At 67.2% G+C, this 17,090-nt stretch overlaps 2 protein-coding genes across 4 annotated transcripts in view; both read right to left on the bottom strand.

The window, feature by feature from the left end:
* Positions 1–24: 24 nt before the first annotated feature.
* Positions 25–14,188, bottom strand: ITGA10 (integrin subunit alpha 10). Of its 3 annotated transcripts, none has more exons than XM_065857817.2 (30): positions 14,130–14,188; positions 13,464–13,575; positions 12,917–13,014; positions 12,747–12,829; positions 12,537–12,651; positions 12,335–12,462; positions 11,709–11,857; positions 10,745–10,895; positions 10,484–10,649; positions 10,329–10,402; positions 9,761–9,905; positions 8,563–8,711; positions 8,349–8,492; positions 6,582–6,785; positions 6,375–6,505; positions 5,763–5,929; positions 5,156–5,298; positions 4,500–4,607; positions 3,710–3,795; positions 3,269–3,410; positions 2,321–2,413; positions 2,144–2,220; positions 1,979–2,062; positions 1,826–1,910; positions 1,637–1,750; positions 1,468–1,554; positions 1,279–1,392; positions 1,101–1,196; positions 516–629; positions 25–440 (listed from the first exon to the last, which is right to left on the bottom strand). In XM_065857817.2, exons 1-30 carry the CDS (start codon positions 14,176–14,178, stop codon positions 381–383), a joined length of 3,468 nt encoding a protein of 1,155 aa, XP_065713889.1. In that variant the 5' UTR covers positions 14,179–14,188; the 3' UTR covers positions 25–380. The 3 variants fall into 3 exon arrangements, with proteins under 3 accessions (XP_065713889.1, XP_071656392.1, XP_071656394.1); XM_071800291.1 differs by having other exon boundaries at positions 10,484–10,619; XM_071800293.1 differs by lacking the exon at positions 2,321–2,413.
* Positions 14,189–15,463: 1,275 nt separating this feature from the next.
* LOC136112678 (toll-like receptor 2) overlaps positions 15,464–17,090 on the bottom strand; it is a 4,123-nt gene continuing 2,496 nt past the window's right edge. The window contains exon 2 of the mRNA XM_065857472.2: positions 15,464–17,090. This exon is cut by the window's right edge and continues 887 nt beyond it. Within this exon, the coding sequence (XP_065713544.2) occupies positions 15,464–17,090 (1,627 nt within the window).

The following is a 17,090-nucleotide window of genomic DNA, read 5'->3' as shown; positions in this document are numbered from 1 at the left end:
CGCGTTTCAACACCAAACGAGCGCTTCCGCGGGGCTCAGGTTTTATTGATGGAGCCGCTGGTCTCGCCCCTTTTTCCCACCTCCGCGCCCCCCAGTGCTGGGGGGTCCCGCTCTGGGGGTCCCACTTTAGGGGGTCCCGCACTGGGGGGCCTGCTCTGGGGGTCCCACTGGTGGTCCCACGCTGGGGCTCCCGCTCTGGGGGTCCCACTTTAGGGGGTCCCGCACTGGGGGTCCCACTCTGGGGGGTCCTGCTCTGGGGGTCCCGTGCCCCCCGACCTCACGTTGCTGCATCCCCGACCAGCACAATCCAGAGGCGTGGGGGGGGACAGGGCCCGAGCCCCCGCGGGTCCCCCCTGGCAGCGCGGGGGCCCCCCCGGCCCTCACTGCTCTTCCTCCTCCTCCTCCTCCTCTGGCAGCTTCTTGCGGGCGAAGAAGCCGAGCTGGGGAGAGGGGGAGGATGGTGGGGACGAAGGGCAGGGCTCCTGCCCCCCCCGCGGCCCCGGAGCCCCCGTCACCTTCCAGAGGCAGAAGATGATGAGGCCGAGGAGCAGCAGCCCCCCCAGGACGCTCCCCACCAGGATCCAGAGCGACACGGGCACCCGCCTGGCCCGGCTGATCTCCAGCACCACCTGCACAGCAACACGGCGGGCACGGGGGGGGCCCACAGCCCCGCACCCCAGCTCGGGGGTCTGGGGGTGCAGGGGGGGTCCCACAGCCCCGCATCCCCACTCGGGTTTGGGAGCACAGAGTGGTCCCACAGCCCCACACCCCAGCTTGGGGGTCTGGGGGCACAGGGGGGGTCCCACAGCCCTGCACCCCAACTTGGGGGTCTGGGGGCACAGGGGGGGGGGTCCCACAGCCCCACACCCCAACTTGGGGGTCTGGGGGAGCATGGGGTGGTCCCACAGCCCCAGACCCCAGCTCGGGGGTTTGGGGGAACAGGGCGGGTCCCACAGCCCCGCACCCCAACTTGGGGGTCTGAGAGCATGGGGTGGTCCCACAGCCCCACACCCCAACTCAGGGGTCTGGGGTTTGGGGGGGGGGGGGGTCCCACAGCCCCGCACCCCAACTCGGGGGTCTGGGGGTCGGGGGGTTCCCACCTCCCTGCGCTGCGCCCCCTCCTCCAGCGCCAGCAGGCGGCTCCCCGGGGCGCCCAGCCAGGCGCTGCTGACCACCCGCACGCTCTTGAACTTGGCCTGGGGGGGGGAAATGTTGGGTTGGGGTTGTGTTTGACACCCGCAGGTTTTGGGGGGGGGTCGCCCGCCGCCCCCTCCTCACCCCGTGGAAGAACTCGGTGTGGATGGAGCGCAGGAGCCGCACCGAGGCGCCCCCGCCGCGCTCCAGCCGGCCCAGCCGGCAGCTCAGCTCCTGGCACCAGGCGTTGCCGCAGTCCTGGGGACAAACGGGTGACGTCCTGGGGACCCCCAGCCCCCACATCCCCATCTCGGGGTGGGGGGGGGCGCTCACCATCCGGTCCACGCGCAGGAGGTCCTGGGGGTGCACGGGGACGACACCCCCCTTGTCCTCAGGGGGCGGCCGCAGGGTGCAGGTGGCCTGGGGGGGGGGTGAGGGGCTGAGCTCATCACGGGGGGGGCACAGGGACCCCCCCGTACCCCAGATTTGGGGGGGGACTCACATTGTCGGCCAGGACGCGGGTGACCGAGAGGAAGGGGACGCGGCCGAAGCCCAGGGCCGGCAGCGCCATGCGCAGGGTGACGTTCCGCACCGGGTAGCACCCCAAGTTCTGCACCTGGGGACGGGGGGGGCACAGCGGGGTGAGGCGGGACCCCCCCCCAAACCCCCCCACCCCCCCGCGTCTCCTCACCGTCACCGTCGTCTTGAACTCGGGGCCGGGGCCGCGGGGGAAGGTGCCGGGGGGCTGCACCTCGTAGCGGTGCAGGGTGGCATCGCTGCGGGGACAGAGCGCGGTGACACCCCGAACCCCCTGGGGACCCCCCCAAAGCGCCCCCTGCCCCACCTGGCGAGGAAGAGCTCGGGCTCGTAGCGGATGGGGACGGACAGCTGGACCGCGTTGTCCCCCGGTGTCACCTCGGTGCCGTCGCTGCAGGGACACGTGGCCATGGGGGGGGGGGTGGGGGGACCATGAGCCCCCCCGGGTGTCCCCAAACCCCCCCGTCCCTACCTGGTGGCCTCAAGAGTGACCTCGGCGCGGTCGAGCAGGACGGAGCAGCTGAACTCCAGCTCCAGGGTGAAGGAGACCTGGGGGCGTGGGGGGACACGGTGGGTCCTGGGGGGCACAGGGGGGTCCTGGGGGGCACAGGGGGGTCCTGGGGGTCCCGGGGAGGTCTGGGTCCCCTACCTTGGCCCTGGAGCGGAACACGGGGTGCCCGACGCTGCAGAGGCGCCGGTGCCCGGGCAGCGCTGTGCACTCCAGCTTCACCGCGCCGGGGCCCTGGGGGGACGGGGACATTGGGGGGAGCACAGCGTTGGGGGACAGGGAGCCCAGCCTGGGGGTGGGGGACACGTGTGGGGCCAAACGGAGCCCTAAATGTCACCAGGATGGGTTGGGGACACATATGGGGACACAGGGACACCCAGCTCCCACCAGGATGGGTGGGGGGACACATGTGGACCCCTAAGTGCCACCAGAAGGGGTGGGGGGACATACGGACCCTTAATTCCCAGCTGGAATGGGTTTGGGGCACCAATGGACCCCAAATACCCACCTGGGATGGTTGGGGGGACATAGACATGGCCAAAGGGACCCCCCCACCCCAAACTGGGATAAACTGGGGATGCGGCCGGGGAGACCCCAACCTTCCCCCCGAGGCTGGGGGGGACAATCCAAATTTTTGGGGACAACACAGGTTTCTGGGGACAATGTGGGTGTTGGGGACAACGTGGGTGTTGGGGACAATGCGAGTGTTTGGGGACAATGCGGGTGTTGGGACAATGCGGGTGTTGGGGACAATGTGAGTGTTGGGGACAATGCGGGTGTTGGGGACAATGCGGGTGTTGGGGACCATGCAGGTGTTGGGGACCATGCAGGTGTTGGGGACAATGCAGGTGTTGGGGACAATGCGGGTGTTGGGGACAATGTGAGTGTTGGGGACAATGCGGGTGTTGGGGACAATGCAGGTGTTGGGGACAATGCGGGTGTTGGGGACAATGCGGGTGTTGGGGACAATGTGGGTGTTGGGGACAATGCGGGTGTTAGGGACCATGCGGGTGTTGGGGACAATGTGGGTGTTGGGGACAATGCGGGTGTTGGGGACAATGCGGGTGTTGGGGACCGCGCTGCCCGCACCCGGGGGGTGACGCTGGCCAGCAGCAGGTTTGGGGACAGGGACAGGCGCAGGCTGGCGTTGTACGCGTTCTCCTCCCGGTTCTCCAGCGACGCCGTCACCGTCACCTTCCTGCGGCCCCGGCGCAGCACGTGGGGGCTCTGCCTGCGGAGACGGGTGACACAGCCAGGGACACCTGGGGACACCTGGGGACATCCTGGGACATCCTGGGGACACCCTGGGGACACTCTTGGTACACCCCGGGACACACTGGGAACACCCTGGGACACCCTGGGGACACCGTGGGGACACCCTGGGACACCTGGGGACATCTTGGGGACACCCTGGGACACCCTGGGACTCCTGGGAACACCCTGGGGACAACCTGGGACACCCCTGGACACGTGGGGACACGCTGGGGACACCGTGGGGACACCCGGGGACACCCCCGGCACAGCCGGTACCTGGAGCCGGTGATGTCCATGGTGGCCCTGAGCACCAGGTTGGTGACACACTCGTTGTCCTCGCCGCAGTCCTTGAAGAAGGGGACCTGGCGGGAGGGGGGTGAGGAGCTGGTCACCAGTGTCCACCAGTAATGACCAGTAACCCACCAGAATGCACCAGAACCCACCAGTAACCCACTAGGACCCACCAGGACACACCAATAACCCACCAGGACCCACCAGTAATTCACCAGTAACCACCAGGATGCACCAGTAACTCATTGATAACCCACCAGTAACTCACTAATAACCCACCAGTAACTCACCAGTAACCCACCAATAACCCACCAGTAACTCACTAATAACCCACCAATAACCCACCAGCAACTCACCAATAACCCACCAGCAACTCACCGATAACCCACCAGTAACTCACCAATAACCCCCCAGTAACTCACCAATAACCCCCCAGTAACTCACCAATAACCCCCCAGTAACTCACCGATAACCCCCCAGTAACTCACCGATAACCCCCCAGTAACTCACCAATAACCCACCAGTAACTCACCAATAACCCCCCAGTAACTCACCAATAACCCACCAGTAACTCACCAATAACCCCCCAGTAACTCACCAATAACCCACCAGTAACTCACCAATAACCCCCCAGTAACTCACCAGTAACTCACTGATAACCCCCCAGTAACTCACCAGTAACCCACCAGTAACTCACCGATAACCCCCCAGTAACTCACTGGTAACCCCCCAGTAACTCACCAGTAACCCAACACCAGTACCCCCTGGTACCCACCAGTTTGCGGATGGTGGTGGGCGACGCCTCGTCCAGCACTGGCCCGGTGTCCTCAGCCATGGCCAAGGTGACGGTGACGCCGAGGGGACGCAGATAATCCGAGGTGTCCTGGGGGACGGGCCCCGTGAGCCCCCAGAGGGAAACGCCACCGGCGTCCAGGGGAGGGGACCCCGCGGTGTCCGGGGAGGGGACCCCATGGTGTCCGGGGAGGGGACCCCACGGTGCCCCAGGAGGGGACCCCGCGGTGTCTGGGGAGGGGACCCCGCGGTGCCCCAGGAGGGGACCCCATGATGTCTGGGAAGGGGACCCCACGGTGTCCAGGGAGGGGACCCCGCGGTGCCCCAGGAGGGGACCCCACAATGTCCGGGAAGGGGACCCCATGGTGTCCAGGGAGGGGACCCCGCAGTGCCCCAGGAGGGGACCCCACGATGTCCGGGAAGGGGACCCCATGGTGTCCAGGGAGGGGACCCCGCGGTGCCCCAGGAGGGGACCCCACGATGTCCGGGGAGGGGACCCCACGGTGCCCCAGGAGGGGACCCCACGGTGTCCGGGGAGGGGACCCCACGGTGCCCCAGGAGGGGACCCCGCGGTGTCCGGGGAGGGGACCCCGCGGTGTCCGGGGAGGGGACCCCGCGGTGCCCCAGGAGGGGACTCACCAGCACGTGGAAGGGGACGCGCTGGCAGCTCTGCCGGCCCAGCGAAAGCTCCAGGTGACGCCGCAGCAGGCGCCGCGCGCCCGAGTCGAAGGCGGCGCGGGAACCCGGTGTCCCCTCCTCCAGGGACACGTTGAACCGCAGCGCTGGGGGACGGGAACGGAACGGGGTCAGGGGCTTGGGGACACCTGGGCTGCTGTGGGGACACCTGGGACGCTCATGAACACCCTGGGATGCTGTGGGAACACCCTGAGATGCTATAGGGACACCTGGGATGCTCTGGGGACACCTGGGACACTCAGGGACACCCAGGGATGCTGTGGGGACATTCAGGGACACCCAAGGACATTCCAGGGACACTCAGAGACACCCTGGGATGCTGTGGGAACATCCAGGGACACCCAGGGACATTCCAGGGACACTCAGGGACACCCTGGGATGCTCTGGGGACATCCAGGGTCACCAAGGGATGCTGCGGTGGCACCATTGGATGCTGTGGGAACACCCAGGGATGCTCCGGTGACACCCGGGAACACCTGGAACACTCTGGTGACACCCAGGGACGCTCCAGGCCCAGCCACCCGGCGCGGCCCCCGGTCCTGGCACTCACCGATGTCCCTGTCCTGCTGTCCCCGGGCGTGGGTGGTGGCACGGAAGCAGATCTGGGCGCGCAGGCAGACGGCGCCGGAGCCGCCGCGGTGACAGTTCCGCTGGATGACACTGATGGCTGGCGGCTCCACCGACAGCGACACGTTCACCTGCACGATCTGCCGGGAGCTGGCCAGGGGACAACGGCACCGCGACGGTGACATCGCCACCGCGATGGTGACATCGCCACTGGGATGGTGACATCGCCACCAGTGACATCACCACCGCAACGGTGACACCACCACTGTGACAGTGACATCACCACCATGATGGTGACATCACCACCGGGACAGTGACATCACCACCGTGACAGTGACATCACCACTGCAATGCTGACATCACCACCATGACGGTGACATCACCACTGGGGCGGTGACGTCACCACTGGGACAGTGACATCGCTACCAGGAGGGTGACACCCATCCTCACATCACAGGGGGAAACCAAGGCATGGGGGGGACCCCACCAGCATCCCGCGGGGCAGGGCGGCCCCAGCGTGTCCCCAGTGTGTCCCCAGTGTGTCCCCAATGTGTCCCCACTGTGTCCCCACTGCGTCCCCGTCCCCAGGACTCACCGCAGCAGCACCGCGGCGCCCTGCGCCCCCACGGCCAGGTCCAGCAGTCCGTCCCCGTCCATGTCCCACCGTCCGTCCAGGCTGCGCCCGAAGTAGCGCAGGGCGGGGGCCAGCGCCGCCGCCTCCACGCGCTGGGGACAGCGGTGGCTTCGCCGCCGGCTCCTGCTCAGCCCCCCGGTCCCCCCCGCGCTCCCAGTGCCCCCTCACCTGCTTGTACTGGGGCAGCAGGGTCCCCGGGGCGCCGTGGAAGACGTAGAGGGCCCCGCGGTGCCCCCCCTCCAGCGGGGCCCCCACGGCGGCGTCGCCGAGCCCGTCGTGGTTCAGGTCGGGCAGCGCGGCCATGGCGAAGCCGAACCGCGCGTCCTGCGGCCGCGGCTCGGGGTGCAGCGTCCCCGCGGGGGACAGGAGCCGCTGGGACACGGACCCGGGGGCGGGGGACAATGGGGACCCTGCGCTGCGGGTCCCCTCCCGGTCCTGCTGTGTCCCCTCAAACCCACCGTACGCCCCCAACCCTGCTGTGTCCCCCCAAACCCACCGTACGCCCCCAACCCTGCTGTGTCACCCCCAAACCTGCTGTGTCCCCTCAAACCCACCGTACCCCCCCAACCCTGCTGTGTCCCCCCAAACCCACCGTACGCCCCCAACCCCGCTGTGTCCCCCCCAACCCTGCTGTGTCCCCTCAAACCCACCGTACCCCCCCAACCCTGCTGTGTCCCCCCAAACCCACCGTACCCCCCCAACCCTGCTGTGTCACCCCCAAACCTGCTGTGTCCCCTCAAACCCACCGTACCCCCCCAACCCCGCTGTGTCCCCCCCAACCCTGCTGTGTCCCCCCAAACCCACTGCAACCCCCCAACCCTGCTGCGTCCCCCAAACCCACCGTACCCCACAACCTTGCTGTGTCCTCCCCAGTCCTCAGAAACCCACGGCACCCCTCCCAAAACCCCTATGCCCCCCCCACACCCCTGCATCCCCCAAATCCCCTGCATCACCCCAAAAACCCTGCACCCTCAAAAACGCTGTACCCCCCCAAACCGCTGTACCCCCCAAAACCCTGCATTCCCCAAAAACAGCTGCACCACCAGCCCCCTGGCCCCTGCTCACCTGTCCCACGTGGTACAGGTACACACACCCACGCGGTACAGGTACACACACCCACGTGGTACAGGTACACACACCCACATGGTACAGGTACACACACACACAGTACAGGTACACACACCCACGTGGTACAGGTACACACACCCATGCGGTACAGGTACACACACACACACAGTACAGGTACACACACCCATGTGATACAGGTACACACACCCACGTGGTACAGGTACACACACCCACGTGGTACAGGCACACACCCCCATGCGGTACAGGTACACACACCCACGTGGTACAGGTACACACACCCATGCGGTACAGGTACACACACACACACAGTACAGGTACACACACCCATGTGATACAGGTACACACACCCACGTGGTACAGGTACACACACCCACGTGGTACAGGTACACACACACACGTGGTACAGGTACACACACCCACGTGGTACAGGTACACACCCCCATGCGGTACACACACCCACGTGGTACAGGTACACACACCCATGTGGTACAGGTACACACACACGCGGTACAGGTACACACACCTGCTCACCTGCCCCATGTGGTACAGGTACACACACACGGTACAGGTACACACACCCACGCGGTACAGGTACACACACCCACGCGGTACAGGTACACACACACACGGTACAGGTACACACCCCATGTGGTACAGGTACACACACACACGGTACAGGTACACACAACTGCTCACCTGCCCCACGCGGTACAGGTACACACACCCACACGGTACAGGTACACACACCCACGTGGTACAGGTACACACACCCACGTGGTACAGGTACACACACACACACAGTACAGGTACACACCCCACGCGGTACAGGTACACACACCCGCTCACCTGCCCCACGCGGTACAGGTACACGCGCCCCGTCTCCCTGCCCTGCGCCCCCAGGTACATGGGCGCTGCCACCAGCAGCACGTCGGTGACACCGTCCCCGTCCACGTCCAGGGGACAAACCTCGCTGCCGAAGTAGGAGCCGATCTGCCGGACAAAGGGGGGCCCATGAGGCTGAACCCCCCCGTGGCTGCCTGTCCCCCCCAACAGCTCCCACCTGCTCCCCCGTGAGCGCCTGGGCCACCGTCACGGCACCCGTGGGGGCCATCTGGAAGAGGATGACCTTGCCCTTGTGCTGGAAGCGGGGGGCGCCGGCCACCAGCAGCCGCTGCCCCCCCGGCAGCCGCAGTGAGGACACCGTGTAACCTGGGGGACAGAGTGGGACGGTGTAACCTGGGGGACAGAGTGGGACGGTGTAACCTGGGGGACACAGCGGGACGGTGTGACCTGGGGGACAGAGTGGGACGGTGTAACCTGGGGGACACAGCGGGACGGTGTAACCCGGGGGACACAGCGGGACAGTGTAACCTGGGGGACAGAGTGGGACGGTGTAACCTGGGGGACACAGCGGGACGGTGTGACCTGGGGGACAGAGCAGGACGGTGTAACCTGGGGGACAGAGCGGGACGGTGTAACCCGGGGGACACAGCGGGACGGTGTAACCTGGGGGACAGAGCGGGACGGTGTAACCTGGGGGACAGAGCGGGACGGTGTGACCTGGGGGACACGGCGGGACGGTGTAACCTGGGGGACACGGCGGGACGGTGTGACCTGGGGGACACAGCGGGACGGTGTGACCTGGGGGACAGAGCGGGACGGTGTAACCTGGGGGACAGAGCGGGACGGTGTAACCCGGGGGACACAGCGGGACGGTGTAACCTGGGGGACAGAGCGGGACGGTGTAACCTGGGGGACAGAGCGGGACGGTGTAACCTGGGGGACACGGCGGGACGGTGTAACCTGGGGGACACGGCGGGACGGTGCTGCCCGTCACCCCGTGTCACCAGGGCACGAGTGGCACAGGTTTGCCTGGTGTCCCCAGGGCTGGGAGCATCTCTGGGGACACCGAGCATCCCAGGGACACAGAGTATCCTGGGGACACGGAGCATCCCTGGGGACACGGAGCATCCCTGGGGACACGGAGCATTCCAGGGACATGGAACATCCCAGGGACATGGAGCATCCCTGGGCACACGGAGCATTCCTGGGGACATGGAGCATCCTGGGGACATGGGGCATCCTGGGGACATGGGGCATCCTGGGGACATGGAGCATCCCACAGACATGGAACACCCCTGGGGATATGGAGCATCCCGGGGACACAGAGGATCCCAGGGACACAGGATACCCCCAGGTCACCCCAGATCCCTCAGGACACCTCTGGGCCGCCCCCCACCCCGGGGACACCCCCGTACCCAAATAGGCCGCGTGGTTCTTCAGCCGGGGCGGGAAGTGGGGGCGCAGTTGGCTGCGGGGGGGCACGATGCGCCCGCGCCCGCTCTCCTCCAGCACGGCCCCCTCCCAGTCGTACGCGCCCACGGTCCCGAAGAGGAGCCCGTCCTGCGGGGACACGGTGGCAGCGCGGGGGGGACACGGTTGGGGCTCGGGGGGACACGGTGGTGGCTTGGGGGGACACAGTGGCGGTGCAGTGGGGACACGGTGGCGGTGCAGGGGGGACACGGTGGCAGCTTGGGGGAACACAGTGGCGGTGCAGGGGGGACACGGTGGCAGTGCAGGGGGGACACGGTGGCAGCTCAGGGGGGACAGGTGTCACACGCCTCGAGGACATGTGTGGCGATGCCTCACTCGCCCCAAAATCCCCCAAAACGGGGAGGACTTGGGACACTCAGTGCGCGGTGGGAGGTGACGCACAGCCCGGGAGGTGACACAGAGCCCCAGGACGGTGACACACAGCCCCGGGACGGGAGTTTCCGCTTCTACACCCCCCCCCAGGGCCCGATCCTGCCCGTCCCGCGGTGTCACCTCCAGGGGGTGGACGGAGAAGCCGATCTGGGACATCTCCAGCTCGAAGGAGCTCGCGTTGTGCCCGGGGGTGCCTGAGGCGGGTGTTGGGGAACGTTACTCCAGATGTGGCTCCAGCTGTTCACCCTGCACCCCCCGGCCCCAGGCCCCGTCACCTTCCAGGCTGAAGATCCTGTCCCCCAGCGCGTCCACGATGTCGTTCAGCGCCGCCTCGTCCGTCACGTTGAAGAAATACTTCTCGTCGGGGTCGCTGGCGATGGACTTGATCTCGCGGATGAAATCCTCGGGGTCCTGCTGCCGGCGCAGGTAGTGGCCCAGCACCTGGGGCACCGCCACGTTGGGGACAAACCCCGGCCTGACCCCGGCACGGCACCGAGCGAACGGGGAAACCGCGGCCCGCGGGCTCGGGCGCTCACCGCGATGGCGTAGCGGGTGACGTTGCGCTTGTCGCACTCGGCCAGCGCCGCGGGCAGCTCCTCGCCGTCGTGCGACTCCCCGTCCGTCACCACGATCATCAGCCGCGTGGCGTCCGCCCGCCCGCCCCGCTCGGCGCTGAAGGACTCGGTGCTGCGGGGGCACCGCGCTGAGGCCGAGCCCGGTCCTGAGCCTGAGCCCGACCCGGAGCCCGACCCTGAGCCCGACCCTGAGCCCAACTTCCCTCCCGGTCCTGACCCCGACCTCAGTCCCAGCCCCAAATCCAACCATGATGCCAGTTCTGATGCTGATCCTGATCTCAATCCCAACCTCAACTGACCCTGATCCCAGTCCCAACCCTGATCCCGAACCCATCCTAAGTCTGAGCCTGAGCCTGACACCAGTCCCCACTCCAGCTCCTATCCAACGCTAATCCTGACCCCAGTTCTGACACCAGTCCCAACCCCGATGCCAAGGCCAATCCCGATCCCAATCACAGTTCTGACCCCCGTCCTGACCCCAATCCCAAACCCAACCCAACTCCTGATCCCAACCCCAAACCTGATCTCAACCCCAGTCCCGACCCCAATCCCAAACCCAACCCAACTCCTGATCCCAACCCCAGTCCTGATCCCAACTCCAAACGTGATCCCAACCCCAATTCCAACCCCAATCCCAAACCTAATCCTGACCTAAATCCCAACCCCAATCCTGATCCCAAGACCAATCCTGACTCAAATCCCAACTTCAACTCTAATTACAACCCAAATGCCAACCCCAACACCAGTCCCAAACCCAGTCCCAAACCCAATCCCAAACCCAATCCCAACCCCAACCCCAACCCTGATCCCAATCCCAATCCTGACCCAAATCCCAACCCCGACCCAAATCCCAACCCCAACCCTGGCCCCAAGCCCAGCGCTGCCCCAAATCCCAGCCCCAGCACGGATCCCGAGCGCGGCGCACCAGGCCGTGCGGACGGCCATGGCCGTGCGCGTCTCGCGTCCCTCCTGCCGGCTGATGTTCCGGGCGGCCTCCACCACCTCCTGCGCCGAGCGGTACCGGCCCAGCGCCCACTCGTGCACCGCGTGCTCCCCGTACTGCAGCACCCCCACCTGCGCGGGACGGGTCAGACCCCAAACACCCCACCCCAAACATCCCCCCAAAATATCCCCCCAAAAACCATCCCCCAGCACCCACTCTGGGGACAACGGCATCATCCTGGGGACAACGGCATCACCCCAGGGATGGTGGCATCACCCTAGGGATGATGGTATTGCCCTGGGGACACCAGCACGGCCCTGGGGACACCAGCACGGCCCTGGGGACACTGTCACAGCCCTGGGGACACCACCATAGAATCACATTTTGGTTGGAAAAGTCTCTCAGGGTCATCGAGTCCAACCATTGACCTGTCACCAACCCATGGCCCTGAGAACCTCATCTCCATGGCCCTGGGGACACCGTCATGGCCCTGGGGACACCACCATGGCTCTGGGGACCCCAGCGTGGCCCTGGGGACACCACCATGGCCCTGGGGACACTGTCACGGCCCTGGGGACACCAGCACGGCCCTGGGGACACCAGCTCACCTGGATCTGCCCGGGTCCGATGAAGAACCTGCTGAGCACGTTGCTGAGGAAGTTCTGCACCTCCACCCAGGGGTAGATGCTGTTGGAGCCGTCCAGGACGATGACGATGTCCATGTAGGTGGAGCAGCCTGGCGGGGACAGGGGACACGGCTGGCACCGGCGACTCGCACCCCGGGCACCCTGTCCCCACCATCCCACTCACGCTGAGCCGTGGGCGCCATCGTCCCCACCGCGCGCAGGTCCCTGTCCAGGCGGGCGCAGGCGCCGGTGCTGAACACGGAGGTGCCGCACGTCTGGGACCACAGCGGGGCACACGCCTGGCCGGGGGACACGGGGACACACGGGGACACATGGGGACACACGGCCCGACCCGACCCCTCCGCGCCCGCCGTGCCTCAGTTTCCCCTCTCACCACGAAGCCGCCGTCCTCGGAGTCCAGGAGGGTCATCCCGAGGTGGCCGCGGTGGGGAGGGGACAGCAGGGGGGTTGTGGACCCTCGGTGACAGGGACAGAGAGGCGGGGTCAGCACCGCGGTGTCCCCCCCCCCAGCCCCGTTGTCACCCCCGTGTGGCGCGGCGGTACCGAGGTTGGCTTTGTCACACGTGGCGTTGGGGGGTCCCACGCGGCACTTGTAGACGTCGCCTTGGCCGTCCCCGTCCCACGGCGCCGCCACCAGCAGCCTGCGGGACGCGGCGAGGGGACGCGGGTCACGGGCAGCGCCACTGCCACCGCGTGGGGTGGTTTTGGGGGAAAATGCCCAAATCCTGCCCGCCCCCGGCCCCGGCACCGCGCCACGGCGCTTCCGCCACCGGCCGCGGCGGTTTCCGTCTGTCTGTCTGTCCAGCTGTCTGTCTGTCTGTCCAGCTGTCTGTCTGTCCTGCCTTTGATCCGCGTCCCAAGCGCCGGGGTCCCCCCGAGTTTTACCCGTGGGACCCTTATTTTCCCGTGTGTGTCCCCCCCCGCTGCGTCACGGCAAAGCGCAAACCCACGGCGGACCTTAAAACACCGGTTCTTACCCCAAAGATACACTGGGGGGGCTCTGCCACCCCCCTCCCCGCCTCAGTTCCCCTGCCCCAGGGGATGTCGCGGGGGTCTCCGCCGCGGGGGTGTCCCCGTGGCCCCCACTCACCACTTCTCCTCGCCGTCCACCCGCTGCAGCACCTTGTAGCCGAACTGGGCTTCTGGTGGCCCCAGGAACAGCTGCGGGTCCCTCACGTCCACATTGAACCCCGCGCACAGCCCTGGAGGGGGGACACCCTGAGGGGGGGCGCCGCGGACCCAGGCGTCCTGCAGCACCCCCAAGTCCCCAAACTGCGGGGGGGAAACTGAGGCACGGGCGGGGGGGCAGCGCTGGCTCCTCAGCCTCCCCTGCGGCGGGGCCGTGCCGGACGGGGCCACCGCTGCCCCCCCTTGAGGGGGGGAGAAAAAGCACAAAACCACCTTTTCTATCCGTTTTCTTCCCCAAAACGCGGAGATTTTCCGTTAGAGTTGTTATGTTTAATTCCTTTTAACCAAGTCTGGCTCCGTTCCCACCAACACTGAACCCCCGCGGCCACGAAACGGGGGGGTAGCTTAACCCCCCCAAACCCCAAAAACACACAGCGAGGAGGAGAAAGACCCGAAACCGGGCCGTTTTTCCCCAAGCCGCCCGGTCCCGGCGCGCCGGGCGCTCCGCGCGGGTTAACGGGCACCGGCGGTGCCCGGCCCCGAATCCCCCCGCTTTACACCCCAAACCATCTCTTTTTCCCCAAAAATACCCTTTTTCCCCCAAACCCGGCCGCGCTGGGTGAGTTACCTGGGAGCAGCAGCAGCGCACGGAGCAGCCGCGGGCCCGCGCCCCCCATGCCCGCGCCCCCCGTGCCCGCGCCCCCCGTGCCCGCGCTGCCCCCCATGCCCGCGCTGCCCCCCATGCCCGCGCTGCCCCCCATGCCCGCGCCCCAGAGGCGGCTCCGGCTCCGGCCAGGATATTTATATATTTTTTTCTCTCTTTTTCCTGGTTTTTCAGGTTTTTTTCCCTCCTCCACCCCCATTGGCTGCTAAAAATAAGCAGCTGCGGTGTGGGTTTTTTTTCCTTGGGGGGTGGATTTAGGGAAGAAAAGGCGAAGTGGAGGAAAACAGGGAAAGAAACGAGAGGGAGGGGGCGGGACCGCGGGATCTGGGGGCACCTGGTGCTGATGAATGGGACCTTTTTTCCCGTTTTCTGGCGGTTTTGGCCCATAACGGGGGGCGTGTGTCCTGGAGCGGGGTGTCCCTGGAGCCGGGTGTCCCTGGAGCGGGGTGTCCCCGGAGCGGGGTGTCCCCTGGAGCGGGGTGTCCTTTGGAGCCGGGTGTCGCTGGAGCGGGGTGTCCCTGGAGCGGGGTGTCCCCCGGAGCGGGGTGTCCCGTGGCACGGGGTGTCCCTGGAGCCGGGTGTCCCCTGGAGCGGGGTGTCCCCTGGAGCGGGGTGTCCCGTGGCACGGGGTGTCCCCTGGAGCGGGGTGTCCCCCGGAGCGGGGTGTCCCTGGAGCGGGGTGTCCCTGGAGCGGGGTGTCCCGTGGCACGGGGTGTTCCTGGAGCGGGGTGTCCCCTGGAGGTGACGGGACCCCGGAGCTCCTCCTTGGGGATATCAGTGTCGAACTGGGGGTGTCGGGCCGGGCGGTTTGGGGGTCACCGCGTGTCCCCCTGCGGGATTTTGGGTGGATTTGGGGCGGATTGAGGGTGGCCACGTCCTCCGGGTGATGCTGCCACCTCCCGGCCACTGTCCCCATCTCCTGTCCCTTGGAGGAGGTGAGGAGTTGGGGTGACCTCTGTGTCCCCAGGGTGACTCTGTCACCTCCTGTCCCCACCTCCTGTCCCTTGGAAAAGCCTGAGGAGTTGGGGTGACCTCTGTGTCGCCGGGGCGACTCCGTCACCTCCTGTCCCCATCTTCTGTCCCTTGGAGGAGGTGAGGAGTTGGGGTGACCTCTGTGTCCTCAGGGTGACTCTGTCACCTCCTGTCCCTTGGAGGAGCTTGAGAAGACGCAGCGACCTCAGCCAGGACCCCCTAACCCCTTGAGGAGGGGAAACTGAGGTGGGGGAGATGCCCAACCCACAGCAACCCCCCAAAACCAGCTCCCCCTTCCTGAAGGGCACCGGAGCAAGCAGCCACCCCTACGTGGTGACACCCGCAGCCGTGTCCCCCTCCCCGCCGCCCCCCAGTTCCCCGGGTGTCCCCAGGAGGCTGCGGAGCTGCAGCCAGAAGAAGGGGCGCCTGGAGGCCTCGCGGGGCCACTCCAGGTACGTCTTGGTCCCCAGCATCTTGCGGAGCCGCGCGAAGCGCCGCGGCAAACCCCGCACCTCCACGGGCTCCTTCAGCACCAGGATGACGTCCGCGGCGCCCAGCCCCACGGCGCGCTGCTGCGCGAAGTACAGCTCGTAGTTGCACCACTCGCTGTCCACGAAGCTGCGCGACAGCACGAACACCACCTTGGCGCTCCGCTCGATGTTCTCCACGATGTTCTCGATGATCCAGCGCCCCGGCGTGAAGTCGCGCTCGTGGATGCAGAGCCGGTACGGCGGGGCCACGCTCTCCAGGCGCCGCAGCAGCTCCCGGCGCACCCAGGCGGCGTCGGCGCGGCTGTAGGAGATGAAGGCGTGGTAGGAGCAGGGCCGCGGGGCGGCCGCGGCGCGCTGGCCGCCGTACCTGGCGCGGATCAGGCGGAACGTGGCGCGCAGGTACCAGCCCGCGTCCAGCTTCCAGCACAGCACGGCGCAGGCGGCCACCGCCACCGCCGTGCTGGCCACCGCCACGGCCACCAGCGCCGGCACGTCGCACTCCAGGGGCCGCGGGGCGTAGGCGGCCACGGCCGTGTCCAGCAGCGCCTCGGGGTGGTAGCAGGTCCAGTTCTGGGGCCAGTCGGCCAGGACGGGGCGGCCGCGCCGGCGCGCCTCCTCCAGGAAGCCGTGCAGGGGGCAGGTGCAGTGGTACGGGTTGTTGCCGGCCGCCAGGCTGGCGAGCCGCGGCATGTTGACGAAGGAGCCGCGGTTGATGACGCCGAAGGAGTTGCCGTCGATGGCCAGCACCTCCAAGCGGGGACACGTCCACTCCGACGGGATGAACTTGATCTTGTTGCCGCTCAGGCGCAGCTCGCGCAGCCGGGCGCTCCGGGCGAAATAGTCCATGTCCAGGCGGTCGAGCTGCGAGTAGGAGAGGTCCAGGAACTCCAGCGTGGTGGGCAGGCAGCCGAAGGTCCCCACCGTCACCCGGTTGTGGCGCAGGGCCAACCAGCGCAGCGCCGGGCTCCACTGGCACGTCTCCCGCAGGCCGCCCAGGCCGTTGTGGCTGGCGTCCAGGCGGGCGAGCCGGGGCCAGCTCCGCGTCAGGGCGGCCACCACGGCCAGGCTGAGCAGCTGGTTGGTGGCCAGGGTGAAGCTCTCCAGCTTGGGCATGGTGCCCTGGTAGCGGCAGCGCTGGTTGTAGATGAAGGCGTCTTCCAGGCGGTTGTTGGAGATGTCCAAGGCCTCCACGCTGCGCAGCTCGGCCCAGGCGTCGCAGGGCACGTAGTTGAAGTTGACGTTGATGATGGAGAGCGCGGCCACGCTGCTCAGCCACGTGAAGGTCCAGTCGAAGCGCAGCACGTCGGGGTTGCTGATGTCCTGCAGCAAGAGGCGGTCGAGCCGCGGAGCCGCCGTCCCCGCGCCGGAGCCGTCCCAGCGCGGCGAGCGGGCGAAGTCGATGGCCACCAGCGCCAGGTCGCGGACGCGGGAGCGCTGGATGTTGAGCAAGGCCAAGCGCAGG

This window comes from Patagioenas fasciata, chromosome 30 (genome assembly GCF_037038585.1).
Source record: "Patagioenas fasciata isolate bPatFas1 chromosome 30, bPatFas1.hap1, whole genome shotgun sequence".
NCBI classification, from domain to species: Eukaryota; Metazoa; Chordata; class Aves; order Columbiformes; family Columbidae; genus Patagioenas; species Patagioenas fasciata.
This window is presented reverse-complemented; position numbering and strand designations above follow the sequence as displayed.